Here is a 15,000-nt window from a genome sequence, read left to right as displayed (position 1 = left end):
TACCCTTCCGAATTACCCTTTCGCATTTACTTTTTGATCCTCGTGGAGGATCTCTAAGTCTTACTCACGCTGTTGTTCTTCATCTTCTTCTTGTGGACTTTTTTGTTTTACAGCCTACAGTTTTCATCGAAACTTCCTGAAACTTGGCATATATATGTAAAAATACCCTGCGCAGACAGTAACCATCTCCGATTTTGAAAATTCCTCCTAGAAAAAAAGTTATGATGTCAAAATATCTCCGCTAATGGAAATCATCTAAAAAATTATCTCCGAAACTAGGCAAGCTTTTTGAATTCTGTTTGCGGGAATCGAACAGGGCATTAGCAGAGATAATTTATCGCAAACCTGATACATCACAATGACGTCATATTCGTTTTTATGACGTCATCATTAAGAGGACGTGGATCTTAGCTCATTTGAGCTTGTTAAAACCATTCTTTGTCTCAAACAGCACTTTTATTGCGGAGGTTACGCAAGTTTGCTGTTATTTCCGACTATTAATTTTCTCTTAAAATTATGAGGGTTTCTGTGAAATCACTGATAGCATGATGGGGGAGCAGAAAGTGTTACATATCCCACTATTTCGACGTGGGAATGCCGTTTTATTTTATAAGTGGGAGGAGGGTGAGAGTAAAGATGGGACAACAGTGGAAGGGCGAGGTTCAGGCTTTGGGGTTGGTGGGGGCGATGGGACAAAGATGGGATGGAGTTGGGAGGTGGAGGCTGAGGCATTTTTGTTGAGGAGTTGTCAGAATTGTCACCTTCGGGGTCATGTACTCATGGTATACTGACAGATCCTCCTGTCGCCAATCCACTGACCAACAAGAAAAAGAGCAATCAGAGATTGCAGACCCTCACCAGGACTTGTTTTGTGTGATGTTTGTGTAGTTTTGTGTGGCATTTGTGTACTGGTGTGTTACATAATTAATAAGAGATATAACTAGAACTGCAACTTTATAACTGCTGGCAATGATGACTGGCAACCAAGACGTCCTGCATTGATGCAACCTCGCTTTGATTGGACGCTTGAACCTGACCCATGCTGTTTATTATTATTCAACAGAATTTATAATGGGATTAAAATAAATAAAATTAAAATCAAATGGAAGACCAAATTGGTACTGTCCTGCCTTGGAATAATCAGAAGGAACCCAAACAAGCACAAAGCAAAGATGAAGTCATCAGGAGGAACCTGGGACAGGAATTGCATTTCAGCTGTTACTCCTCTAACCTCAAACCCATCCAGGCACAGCCAAGTGAGCCTTATTGAAATAAATAAAAATAAATAAAAAATAACCCAGATAAAAAAAAAAAATTCTGGCTGCCAGACCATTCATCTGATCAGATTGAAATTTAAAACATAAATTCCCCATCAATACTAAATCATAATCATGAAGTTTCACATTGATTTATTTAACGGTTCAAGAGAAAAAGTTGAATTTTTTTTTTTTTGCCCAATCCAATATGGCTGCCAGACCATGTGACATGAATTATTCGTGAATATCCTGGGATCCCCAAGGCTTGTGGAACATTTGTGTGAAGTTTCCCCTCGATCCGTCCAGCCGTTCTGGAGAAGATTTTTTTTAATATAGGTTTTAGGGTAAATCCAATATGCCAGCCAATCCATGTGACAATGACATCATTTGTGAGAACCTTTTGTTCCTCATGGAAAGGCGGTCATACGTGTGAAGTTTTACCTCGATCTGTTCATCCATTTCGGAGAAGATTTTTTGAAGTTTTAACGAAAAAAAAAGGATGCCGAATCACATGACCGTGATGTCATCATTTATTTTTTTTTGTAGACCATTTTATCACTTGATGACCCTCAAAAATGTTCATACTGATCAGATGTAGCATTCTACATATGCAATGATGACATCATAACGAAGCCACCTATGTGAGGCAGGGGGAGTCATTCCAGAAGGGAGAACAGTACTACAGTACTCCATCAAGCTGCGGATGAAGGCCTTGTAGATGGCTGGGAGTTCATGTAACATACATTGTGTAACACATGTCCCTCCACTCTGGCCTTGCGCCGACCCACATGGTCAGGAGTTTGCAGTACGAGCAGGTGAGCAGTGCGCCGAGCATTTTGGGGCAGATTACCTCATTTCAAAAGTGTCGTATGCATAGTGTTGGTATGGGGAAGCTGTGAAGGTAAATGTTCTGAAACGTATTGTTGCCGTTGTGGGGATAGATGGAGGAATTTAATAGGAAAGTTGGGATTGAATATAGTTGTTTGGTCCGTGGATGTGTAGGAGACATCTTGATGTAATTAAGTAGGGAAACTGTTAGCTTAAGTGTTGTGTCACCACACGGGGGGGGGGGGGGGGGTGGTGCGGTGTTAATTAGATACTGATTAAGAATAAGTTCCCCCAGTATGCGATTGCGCCCCTGTAAACCATTGCTACATTTTTGCATTTACAAGCGAGCCAATGTGCCGAGCAGGCAGCAGCCCCACCTTCCCGGTTTTTGTGCGAGCAAGCCACGCCCCGGAAGTGGGACGGTTGTTCGGTGTGATTGGAGGAGGACGAAGAGGAGTGTGTGAGATGTCATGTGAGTGAGAGGAAACGGTTGTTCGGTGATGTCAGGAAGAGATCAGGAGCGAGGAGGTCGGTAGCTTTGTTGGTTCAGTTGGGAGAGTTCAGAGAAGGAACATACGAGTACGGAGTGAAGGACGCGCATGGTCGAGAGAGAACGTAGTTAGGAGATGGCCTATAAGAACAGGGCATTACGGCTGGCTTTCCTTTGACGCATGAAGAAGACTGCATAATTCTTGTATTCGTGCTGAGGCGATTTGGCTTGGACGGTGGAGCGAGACGCTGGACATTGACTCTTGGTTTGGTCGTGTGAGATGGGCCCCGATGCCTCATGTATGTCACCGAAGGGAGTGGCGCTATTCTGTAGAGTGCCATGTATCGGCACGCACAATCGAAGAAGAAGCTGCATGGGGCCTCTGAGCCTTGGTGTTGAATATCGCTCACAAATTGCCTGGCATGTGTTCCCACTGTAAGAGAGCGGCTCGGCGCCATTTTGCGCGCATCAACATGTGCAGGACGAAGCGCCTTGATTCCAAGTTCCACAAAGACCATCTCTGGACCCAGCTAAGTGCCAGAATAATGGAAGGATTTTCTTTTATTTAATTTCCCCTTGTCTGTATTTAAGTCTGTGTGTAGAGGCGCCTCGACTTAGACTAGTTTATTTCACGTATTATCATATTCTGATTATTGTCCTTTTTAAATATTTGTCTATTTTCATTAAATCCATTTATTTTAAGTTGCTGTGTCCGTGTATTTGTCGTGGGTATTACGTATGCAATAGGATTAATTGGAGCTCGACGAAATCTTGAAAGGCACGTCAGGAACCGTCTTGTTCGGTGTGATTGGAGCAGGAGGAAGAGGAGTGTGTGAGATGTCATTTCTGATATGCCATTTCGTTTCGGTGCCACATGCCGTTTCGGTGACAATGGTGGGCCAGGAACTACTTTATTCCACACTGCATATCAATATGCAAGGCTGTAAATATACCACATAATTCCTCCCTTCTAGGTCTAATCCCACACCAACAAGTCAACCCACACGACAATAAATGAACATTTTACTCATTTGGTGAACCTGAGAAAATACATAATCAAAGACATTACAAGAGCATCACAACAATAGAACACTGCAATTCAACACCTCCAGCAGGTAACTGAAATGTACCATCGAGTGTATTGAGTATGGGGTGAAACATACCCTGGCTCGAGATTTTGAGGGGATTATTCTGCCCCATAACTGAATCACTTCACAGATCCAATCTCTCTGGGACCTTATGGTGTCTCTGCGGATACTGCCTTGTCCCCAGAGCTATCTCGGTTGGTTGAGATGCAGCATCTGTTGATGCCGATACAGCATCGGTCTCAGCAGGAACCGCTTCCGCTGGTGCAGGTATCCACTCAGTTGACCCCAATCCATTTCACTCCATTCTTACAGGAGTGTCTGCTGATTGGAAAGGTTGAACTTCACAGCTCAGCACGATATCCCACATTTGGTCCACATGCCGTTTCCAAATGTAGGGTCCAACTGCAACATCATCATTTAAGGGATGCCGTCTCGACCTGACAGCACCAGTTAGCCACTTGTGGTCCTGACGGTAGTCACGCACAAGAACAGGCTGTCCTACCAGAAATTCACGCATGTTGCCTTTACCTCCAACAAGGGCCTGTTGAAAATGTCTATCATTGACCCTTTTTCTGATATCACGTTTAACCGAATCCAATCCAGTTCGCAGTGGTCTGCCAAGAAATAGCTTTGCCACCATACGTAGGTCCGTGCTAATGCCTTCATCTTTACTACCCTAATGTGTCCTTCATGGAGCTGTCCCAGCACACGATGTGCAATGATTGGGGTACAATTATGCATGTGCCCCACAACAGACAGCCACAATGGGCTGACAGTTCATCCTTCCGGTTGTCGTAAGGTTGAATCTGTTTCGCTTCTGGAGACCAACCATAAGTGACAGACTCCAACACTCGAGACAACTCCATGTCACGTTGCATTTCCCGTCTGATCACATCACTTGTGACTGTAAGTAATTCAATCTGTGACATGTGAAACATATCAACGGCATCAATATCCTCCTCTGCAGATGGCTGGATGATCTCAAGTGGAACCCGTGACAGGGCATCTGCATGACCGTGATCAGTCGTACTCTTGTGTTCAATGTTATAGTCATGTCCAGCTCAAAACAATGCATATCATTGCAGACCGGCTATCATCACTGGTATGCTTTTATGCAGGTAGAGGATGGATAGCAGGGGTTTGTGGTCCGTGACTGGGGTAAACGTCTTGCCAAAAACATAATGGTGAAATGTTTTTCCTCCCCAGATAAGAGCCAATGCCTCCTTATCTATCTGCGAGTATTTTTTCTCTGATGAGGTTAATGACCTGGACGCAAAGGCAAAGACCAATTCATTGGTCGTTCCTCACCATCTTCCATTACATGAGAGAGTACACTCCCGAGACCATATCGTGAAGCATCACTGGCAAGTCGTTGAGGTCTGTTTGGATCAAGATGCCTCAGTACTACATGAGAAGCGATCAATGTTTTCCCCTCTGTAAATGCCTTCTCGCAAGCCTTTGTCCAATTCCATGTGTGTCATTTCTGTCGTAGCTGGTGCAATGGATGGAGAAGTGTTGACAAATTTGGAAGGAAATGATGATAATAATTTACCAACCTGAGAAAGGAGCGAAGTTGTGGGACATCTTTAGGTTTTGGTGCTTCGGTCATCGCCTTTACTTTGTCGAATGTTTTACTTAATCCTTCCGCAGTGATTTAATGTGTGCAATAGGTTCGCTTTTCTTTGAGAAACAGACATTTGTCTGGTTGTGTATATCTTCTCTTCTTCTAATATACTCGTATAAAGTTGTTTCTCACCACTGAGTCACTCACTGATATAAATGTTTAGTACCTTCTCGGTGGGATAGGAAGCTGAAATTTGGCATGCTAATGCAACTCGGAGCCAATGTCCCAGAAAATAAATCACAAAACCATCGGAAAATTTCCGTAAACGAAGATATCCTTAAATAAAAGTAGGCCGGTGCAGACTCGGTCTGCTCACTGCAGGTCATGTGACCCAAGATAATGGAGCTTACACTCGAACTGCTTGCTCGGCAATGCTATCATGAGCCTCTTCCGCATCTTATTTCATAAATTTCGCTGTAGTTACATTAAAATTACTATAGTTTTCAACTCTTCAAGAAAGAGCTCCTTCTCATCACGAATTCTTGATTCGCTTGAGTTATTTACCTGTTTACAGAATGCAACCACATTGCGCTTTTAAAACAGTCAAAGATCAGACTTTATCTATCTTTAATTCAGCAGTGTGTGTGTGTGTGTGTGTGTGTGTGTGTGTGTGTGTGTGTGTGTGTGTGTGTGTGTGTGTGTGTGTGTGTGTGTGTGTGTGTGTGTGACCGCTGTTTCTCGACAACCACTAGTCTGATCTCATTGAAACTTGCCAGGTATATTGCTGGGGCCCTGTGGATGTGCCTTTTCAAGGTTTGATATTAATCAGACAAGTGCTTCCCAAGTTATGGCCATTTATTTACCAAACCAATGAAAGGACACGTTGCTGCGTAGGCCGGTGCGCGGCCGGCCGACGATGACGTCACGTGCCATGCCGGTTGTGATGGGGATCAATCGATCGGTGCCTCAGTTACCGTGGCGTAGGAGTGGCAATGGTCAATGGCAGCGAATGTCATGGCAAGTAAAGACAGGGAGGTAAACTTGATTTTAATTTGGATTTTAATTAACTCCATGTGTGTAAGTATCACAGCAGTTGTTACTTCAATGCAAGCGATAATTCGTGACATGCATGTGAACATTCTGTACGGGCACTGACCACTTCCGGATAGTGATGACTTAATGTATTCTAATAATTTCTCGATTTCTTATGCGCATTTATAGATAAACACAATGGCCCAATCCAGTCATCGTTTACGAGAGCGAAGGAACGGCCTGTGTGTTTGTTTGAAAGTTTTTTTGTTGTGTTTTTGTGGGGGGGGGGGGTTGCACGTATGGGCACGCATGTATGGGGACACGGGAGCGAAGGAACGGCCTGTGTGGCTGTTTCTCGCTCGCAGTTTGAAAGTTTTTTTTTTTTTTGGTTTGCACGTACGGCCACGCACGTACGGGCATGCGAGAGCGAAGGAACGGCCTGTGTTGTTTTTCGCTCGCGGTTTGAAAGTTTTTTTTGGGGGGGGGGGGGTTTCCACGTAAGGACACGCACGTACGGGCACGCGAGAGCGAAGGAACGGCCTGTGTTGTTTCTGGCTCGCGGTTTGAAAGTTTCTTTTTTCCACGTAAGGCCACGCACGTACGGGCACGTACTAGTATATAAGAAAGGAAGCAATTACAAGTGATTCCCATGTGTATGCCTCTGATCTATGATGTGCATAAGTGTTGATATGTTTTACATATTGCCGGTTACTAAGTAATTTTAATAATTAGCAATTTGTTCATTACAAAATAATCGTAGTAATAGTAGTGAAATGAGAGCGAGAGATGAACCTTCAGAGTTTAGGCTTTATTCCATTTGATTGGAGCCGCTTCTGTGGACACACCAGGAAATACAGGTTCAGCTAGGAGTACATAAGCAGAAACGTATACATGTGCAGTTAACCATTGCAGACTAATCCGCGTAAGCACGGAGTTCGATATAATCTCCATTCTCACCAGTCAATGAGCACCTTCAGTTAACGAGCATCAAGTGGACAGCCGATGTCAATAGCAATGCCCCGGGGACAATCACTCGTGCCGCAGAGAGACATCCCCTTATACGCGAGACGCACAACATGTGATCCCGCGTCATGTCCCTTGATTCACGTTAATTCACCACAAGTAGCACATGTAAATATTATATATTTTATTGATATTGCATTATGGGTCACATGACTTGCCATTTTTTGATCAGTTTGATTAAGTTAATTATGAATATGCAATATTTTTAGTTTGTTTTTTGGCTTACATATCATTGGGACCTAGTGTTCTTGAATAGAAACTCTTTCACAAAACACTTCATCAAATTTATAAACCTTATATTTATTATGTCTGCACAGAGGATGCAACAGAGTCGTTGCTTGCAGTGTGCAAGCATTCCCCACTGATTTTATATAGTTAGATTAAGGCAGAGATTAACCATTATTCAAAAAAGGCACATCCCACCACCAATTCATACTAAGCTCGACTCCAACGATTTAGAACCAAACAGGAAAAGTAGACTTAGCCTCAAGTGATGTGCTGTTTGTGATCCACAAGCTTCTTTAAGCCCATGAAATAGGCTTCAGGAGGTTTCATGGATTACCAAGGAAACGTCACCTGAGGTGAAGCAATGTATAATATATGCAGGTTCGAACAGTGGAGGTCGTTGAGATAAATAAACGAAGAAAAACACAATGACAGACAGTAATTTATGGATAAAGATACAGCCATGAGGGTTGGCACCACACAAGTGTAAAATAAAGATAATCCGACCCCCATTCCAAATCAAAATCTCTGAGCAGTGAATTCAAGAGATTGAATGGAATTGGGACACATCACATTCTTAATACGGTTGACCAGAAAATGGTTGAAAGCACAACATGCTGTGCTTTTAGCCATTTTGTAATCTCCACACATTTTGAAAGGAAATCCCAGGTAGGATTTCCTTTTAAACTCTTACGTTGCTTACACCTGAACTTCACTATATGACCATTCGGACCTGGGCCGTCTGGGCATCAAAACAGGTTTGTGGGGCCTTCAGTTTTGAATACTCACGATGTAGTGTATACAAAGGGTTATCAGTAGGTCATTGTCTCTTCCCAAAACCATCATAGGCCGAACATTTACGAGTGTTGTTTAATTGCTAATTTTCAGTAACTTAATTTTTGTATGGTTAATAACATATTTTTGTTAATGATCAATTTTATCTGCTATGGACTAGTGTATCTGCCTTATTCGTTTTAAAATAAAGAAAACACTTGATTCAATGTTCTTTGATGTTATATAATGTTTTGTTGATGTTGCGTTCAATGTTTTATGAGTAGAGTGAAAACCAGAGAGTTGGTGTCAAAGCCACCCAATGCTCGCCTGTTTATACATTTATCGTTTTTAAAAGACGAGTCTAATAATATTTTTTATAAAGCATTGCAGTGAAGTCTGATCCAAATAATTTTAAAGCAATATATGTATTTGTATATTGTAATCAGTAAAAAATAGTGTGGTAGATAAAAACATTGGAAAGGAAAAAACTTGCACCAAAAACTTTAACATTTTCATGCTGACGCTCACGCCGGGGGTCTCGCTTTTGCTCTCTGTTCTTCGAACAGGCGAGCTAAAAACGACAAATAAAGCGTTAATTATTATCAAGGGACAAAGACTCGACTAATACTTCACTACTTTCGTTTAATTACTTTAGTTTTTAGTTACTTCACTTTAGTTACTTCACACTACCACTTTAGCAGCCTTAATTATTCATATTTTCTTGGAGGGTTGGCCAGGGAACGTTTGTGATGCAAGTTTTTTCACGAATCAGCTGGCCAGGCCTGACGTTAGACTGAGGGTGACAGGAATTTGTAATTTGTTCAGGTTTCCAGACTCTTTGCAAAAGACATGGTGGGATCTTTCACATCCATCAACAACCAGTACTGACAGATGGGTCCGCTGGCTTAATGTCGTTTCGACAGACAGTGCACAGGTTTATACCTCATCCTACATGTGAAACAACAGGATAACAGTTGAACGTTTGGTCGACATTTGAATGCAGGCTCAACAGTTTGGAGGCGAGTGTGCATTGCCGTGCCAGGCTATCTTGCTCGTCCATCAAGGAACAAAATACATTACTGTAAATTATAGCAACACTTGGGAGAGCACATTACCTCCTTAATGCTGAACAGTTTTACGTTTTATATTCATTCCACTGATAGGCTGGATCTGCATCCGCACCTTAAGCAAAATCGAATTGGCTTGTTATTGTTACCGACACAACCGATCCACCAAGTTTTGTCCGAATACGTCAATAACGTTTTGAGATATCGTGCTACATATCGTTTTTGGCCTGATCTCTAAATAGCGAAAAATCACTTGAAAAATTCTCGGATCTGGATCCGGATTCGAATCCTTACTAAAATCTCATCAATTTTTCCTTATCACACCTCAAATCCTGTCCACCAAGTTTTGCTTGAATCCGTCCATAACTTTTTGAGATATCATGCTCACAGACAGACAAACAAACAAGACGAAGACGTCGTGCAGAGCACGATACTTTCAAAATGCATGAAATAAATTTGACCTCAAAAATAATTGCTGGTTGAATTCAATGACCAAATGTGCAACTCCTCTTCAAATTTCAAGTCAATCGGATGAAAATTGAGGATTTTAGAAATATCACCTTTGTTGTTGACCTTTGGCCTATGTTGACCTTTTGGTCCATGTTGACCTCAAAAATAATTGGCTACTTGAATTCAGTAACCTGAAATATAAATCCTCTTCAAATTTCAAGTTAATGGGATGAAAATTGAGGATTTTAGAAATCTCACCTAAGTTGTTGACCTTTTGATCTCAAAAACAATAAGCTTCTTCCTTCTGACAAACTCTACCATGTGGTGAAGTTTTGTGAACATCGGTTTAAATTGTGACCTGTAAAGCGAGACAGACAGACAGACAGACAGACAGACAAACAGACAGGGGTAAAAACATAACCTCCGTTCGTCTTTGGTGGTGGAGGTAATAACCGGCGAGGATGCCGGACCATAATGATGGCGAATGAAATGTATTTTTGCACATCTTGAAGTGCTTATTCAGAATAGCTTCCATCATTTTGTCGTACTCATGCTATTGTGCTCCATTTTTGGGAGAATAAAGAGCGATTTTTGTGTATTGTTTTACTGTAATATAGTTACAGTAAATATGAGGTACATTTATGTAGATCTCACAGGGCGGCCATATAGAGCACGATATCTCAAGAAGTTGTGCACGGATTCGGATGAAACTTGGTGGACAGGTTGGGTGTGTCGCAAGGACGAATTGATTTGATTTTTGTGAAGATCCAAATCCGGATCTGGATACGAGAATTACTTAATTCCTAAAGTGAATCTTCACCATTGAGAGATGGGGCCAAAAACGAGATAGTGTATTGCATGATATGTACAATCAGTGTGCATCATAAAGGGTTGAAGCTCCTGCAACTACAATGACCGACAGTCCCATCAAGTGAACCAGAAGATCAGATTCAAACTTATTGTTGAAGACTTAGAAATCTCAAAATATTGTTGCATTTATCAGCTTGCAGGCGAAACACTCGGATGACAGTTTATAGCTGGGTCGAAACTCAAACCCAGGCCAGACAGCTCAAAGGTGAGTGCACATCGCTCAAAGCTATCCTGCCAGCCCTTCACGACGATAACGTGAAACAAAATACGATCTTTCAGCAGTGGCCAAGCATGCCGTATGACGACGACTGCCTTTCAAAGCTCAGCCGCTAGCCGTGTTTACCCAGGGTATGCTCGATTAATTCTCAGTGCCCGATTGCCACAGATTGATTCATGTGGCGGGTCACAGGCATTCCCCCTCGTGCGAGACCGCATTGCTGGCAGGAAGCATTTTGAAGTGACTGCTGAGGCCCGTCTCATCACGATTCCAAAGGAAATTGCGTTGCAGTCGGGAGATGAAGTGACATGACAAGAGGCCCCTAGTGATGTCTGGGTGTGAAAACAACACAAACAAATGGGAGTGGTGTCAGCAATAGGATACACTGTTTCGTAGTACCATGTGCTGGCTGGCTCGGCGATTGCTTCAGGGTGAGAAGCAAAGACATGTGCTGTGCCAAGTGTACAGATTAATTTCCACCAGTTCCCCCAAGGATGGAAAGGTGTCAAAAGATTGCACGTGCCATATTCATCGTGGGACCGAGGACACGGAACCTTGGACCAGAATAATTGATTTCATTTAAGAGGAGGCAACTTGGCATGGATAAAAGTGATAATGGTTGTTTGTCAATGTGCTTTGACACTTGCTGTGTGCTTTTAGTAACTTAAAATTGGTTTCTGATGAAAAAAAAAAGAAAAGAAAAGTATAATGATGGTAGAATTTCCCAAAATTCACTTGCTGTGTGAAACCTCGATTGCCAGTTTTGGTGTTTTTCCTTGGGGTGTTTCTTTACCTATATTTATGTGGACAAACTTATTGTGGGTGTTGATAAAAGAAAAAATGGACTCAGAAGCCTCATGCTGGGCTCACGGAACCTCAAGGCACAAAGCACTGAATAAAAATCACAAGCTCGACCCTTCTGTTGTTGCCCCCAACAGGGATCAACAAGTTCACCAAAAAGCTTCGTAACCCTGACCAGATCAATAACAACGAAGTGTTGGATTTCCTGTCCAGAGTCCCATCTGATGTCCAAAGGGTAAGTTCATGTTCTTGTTTTACTGTTTCGTGCCGGTACTGATGGAATGGACCAGAGTGCAAATGAGACAGGCTGGGTCCATCTACATATTGACACAAAATGTTCTTTGTAGACTACCCCCATCCCTCCCTCCCAACCATCAAACACATTTCTGCCATTGCTTTCCAATCTTCACCTTTTATTCCCTATCCTCCCCCTTTTTATTAGTTGTATTTTCTTGCGTCTCAAATATCCCTGTGCCTGTCCCAATCGGGATCAGATGAAGAACCATTGATATAAATTTAGACTTAGTGAAGGCAGTCAGCATGGATTGACTAAAAGGAAGTATTGCTTCGCAAATTTTTTGGAGTTCGATGAAGCAGTTTCTCATTGGGTGGATGAGGGAAGTGGAGTGCATGGATTATGTCTAGACATTAAGAAGGCACTTGATTAGATACCACATAGAAGGCCGTTGGCTGCGGTGAGGGCCTGTGGAGTGGCTGGTTCCCATCGTGTGCTGCCTTTTTGGCTGCTGGTTGCATCATTGGTTAGGGGCGCAACTATGCCGCTGATGCAGTGCCCCTATTACCAATATACTGGTGCTCATTTTGCCAACCTCGGAAGGATGACAGGCTGAGTCAACCCCCTGGTGTTAATTCAGTGGAAAACGGGTCTCCAACTCAGGACTCTCGGATCCCAAGCCACCACCCGAACCGCTAAGCCAACAACAAGCGAGTGCCTGGTGGAGGAGCGAAATTGATTTAAAACTGGCTTCGTGATAGGAAGCAAAGAGTGGCTTTGAACGGGAAGATGCAATTATTGGGATGCTCCAGGCATGAGTACTGGGACCGCTATTTATAATTTAAATAAATGATGTGGATAGTGGTTTAAGAGTAGGCTTTCGAAGTGTTCAGGTGACACAACATTTGGAGGCAAGGCAGATAACAGAGAGGGGGGTTAATCAGATTCAGGTAATCGAGATCCTTGCATGGATAGGGAAAAAGATTGACAAATGCAGTTCAACATCAGGAAATGTAAGGTGCTGGAATAGGTAATGACAATGAAAATACAGACTATGTAATGCAATACACAGTCTTGCAGCATGTCACCACAGGAGAATGATCTGGAGGTGGAAGTAGATATGATATGAGTGTAAGCAGACACCATAATGCCAGGTAATGTAGCTTCAGGTAAAGCCAACAGGGTTTTAAGTTGTATTCACCTGGGGATAAATTATAAATCGAAAGTGGTGGTGTTAATACTGTGCAGGTATTTAGGGAGGCTTCACCTCAACTATTGTGTCGTATTTTCACTGCTACATCGAAGCAAAGACAGAGCTGCCATCAAAAGCATTCAGCATAGAGTGACTGGGTTAAATGTGGGGCGAGCGACACGAAGCACTGAAGGAAACGGGACATTATATTCCACATAAAAGCGAATGAGATAGTGTTTGTTTGTTTGTGACCCTACTCCTCTGAGCTCCCAAGGGTAATCACATCAAAACTTTATCGGATCACGTTTTTTACCACGATGCACCTCACGAGGGGTTTTAAAATCATTTTCTCATAACTCATAACTTAGAAATGAGCAGGACAGAACGAACATCATCAATATATGTGGAAAAATTACGGGCCCAGACCAGGAGTCAAACACAGGTCCTCGAGCCAAGCAAAGCATTCCAGTGCTCTGCCATCTGAGCTATCTGGGCAACCCACTGGCTAAGCAACGCAATGCTTCCACATATATAAGCGCCACTCTCTTTCCCCCACTGCTTCCAGGGCACTGACTGCCAACCATAGGAGCAGCGAGGGCCTGCTCTCGAGAGGGTCTTCCGGACATAGCGGACATGTATGTGTCCCCGCACGGGGGGAAGACCCTCTCGAGAGCAGGCCCGAGCTGCAGGCCAGGCCCAGAGGACCTGGGTTCGATTCGCGGTCTGGGCCCATAATTTTTCCACATATATTTATGAAATTCATAACTTATAACTCACCACCTGTCACCATCTCCAGGGGTAGATCAATCGATACAATGCTTTATAAAAAGCCCAATTTTTTTCAGATTTCAACCCGGATACCTGTATAATCGCTGAGATGATGAACTCCGATCGTCAAATATGGTATCAAATGTGAAAAATAACAGTTGACAAAAATATTGTCGACCCAAAAGCATTGCAATAATACTCACAGAAGCCTGTGGTAAAAATACCATGACAGAAAAAGCCTTAACGTATTCTTATATAGAAAGAAGAAGAGAAGAGAAGATCGGACACCCTCCCCCAGGAAAAGCAAAGTTTGCGATGACATTGTACACTGCTGCTCAGCACATTAATGAGGTGTGAAGACTGTGTGATGAGAACAGCCGGCCGAACTTGGGTAATGTGAGTGCAGTCCCACTCCCTTCCCCCAGAAAAAAAATTGGCATTCTTAGTGATGTGGATGCCGCCACTACTGGCGACGGAAAAATTGAAGAGTGGTTTGCACCATGGGACAACATCCTGCATCTGACTGGAGTGTTATCGGGGGTGGGGGCTGTCAGGGAAAAAGCTTTCAGCTCCGTAAAGATCGAACCCCCCCCCCCCTTCAATGCTTAACGTTTTATTATATCGAGAGGAAGAGAAGATGTTCAGTTTTGTTGATATTTCTGTTCAATTTTTTTGCAGCTTGATAAATGAAATGTTTGTCTCTAAATATGTGCTTAATTGTGGTAATTCAAGAGATGTACATTACATCCCGGGCAATGCCAGGTACCTTTGTGGAAGGAGGGAGGGAAACGCTCGAGGTGGGAGAAGTGAGGGGAATGAGGAGGGGTTGGGGGGGGTAGAGTTGGAGGGCAGAGAGGAAGGAATGGGAGGAGGGACCCGGTGTTGCCCAGCAACACCAGTTACCTTTGCTAGTCTATCATATTAAAATACGCAATTTGGTGTCTGTCTGTTGTCTGTCTGTCTGTCTGACCATGATACATTCAGTCGTGACTTATGCAATCTCAACCAAACTTTACAGGAGGACGAAGGGTCACACAATGTAGGCTGTGGTGACTTCATTTGCTCCCCTCCCCAAGGCTGTGCTTATACACCCATGTTCTCCATTGCGTGGCCCGCGAGC

The 15,000-nt window shown here is 43.1% G+C and overlaps 1 protein-coding gene across 7 annotated transcripts in view; it reads left to right on the top strand.

The window, feature by feature from the left end:
* MCTP1 (multiple C2 and transmembrane domain containing 1) overlaps positions 1–15,000 on the top strand; it is a 265,879-nt gene that overhangs the window by 238,639 nt on the left and 12,240 nt on the right. For all 7 annotated transcript variants that reach the window (XM_085874635.1, XM_085874636.1, XM_085874633.1 and 4 more), the window contains one exon: positions 11,823–11,920. In XM_085874635.1, the coding sequence (XP_085730761.1) occupies positions 11,823–11,920 (98 nt within the window). The remainder of the gene's footprint in view (positions 1–11,822; positions 11,921–15,000) is intronic.

Source organism: Eptatretus burgeri, chromosome 3 (assembly GCF_056783735.1).
Source record: "Eptatretus burgeri isolate ZD-2024b chromosome 3, Ebu_testis_v1, whole genome shotgun sequence".
NCBI lineage: Eukaryota > Metazoa > Chordata > Myxini > Myxiniformes > Myxinidae > Eptatretus > Eptatretus burgeri.
This window is presented reverse-complemented; position numbering and strand designations above follow the sequence as displayed.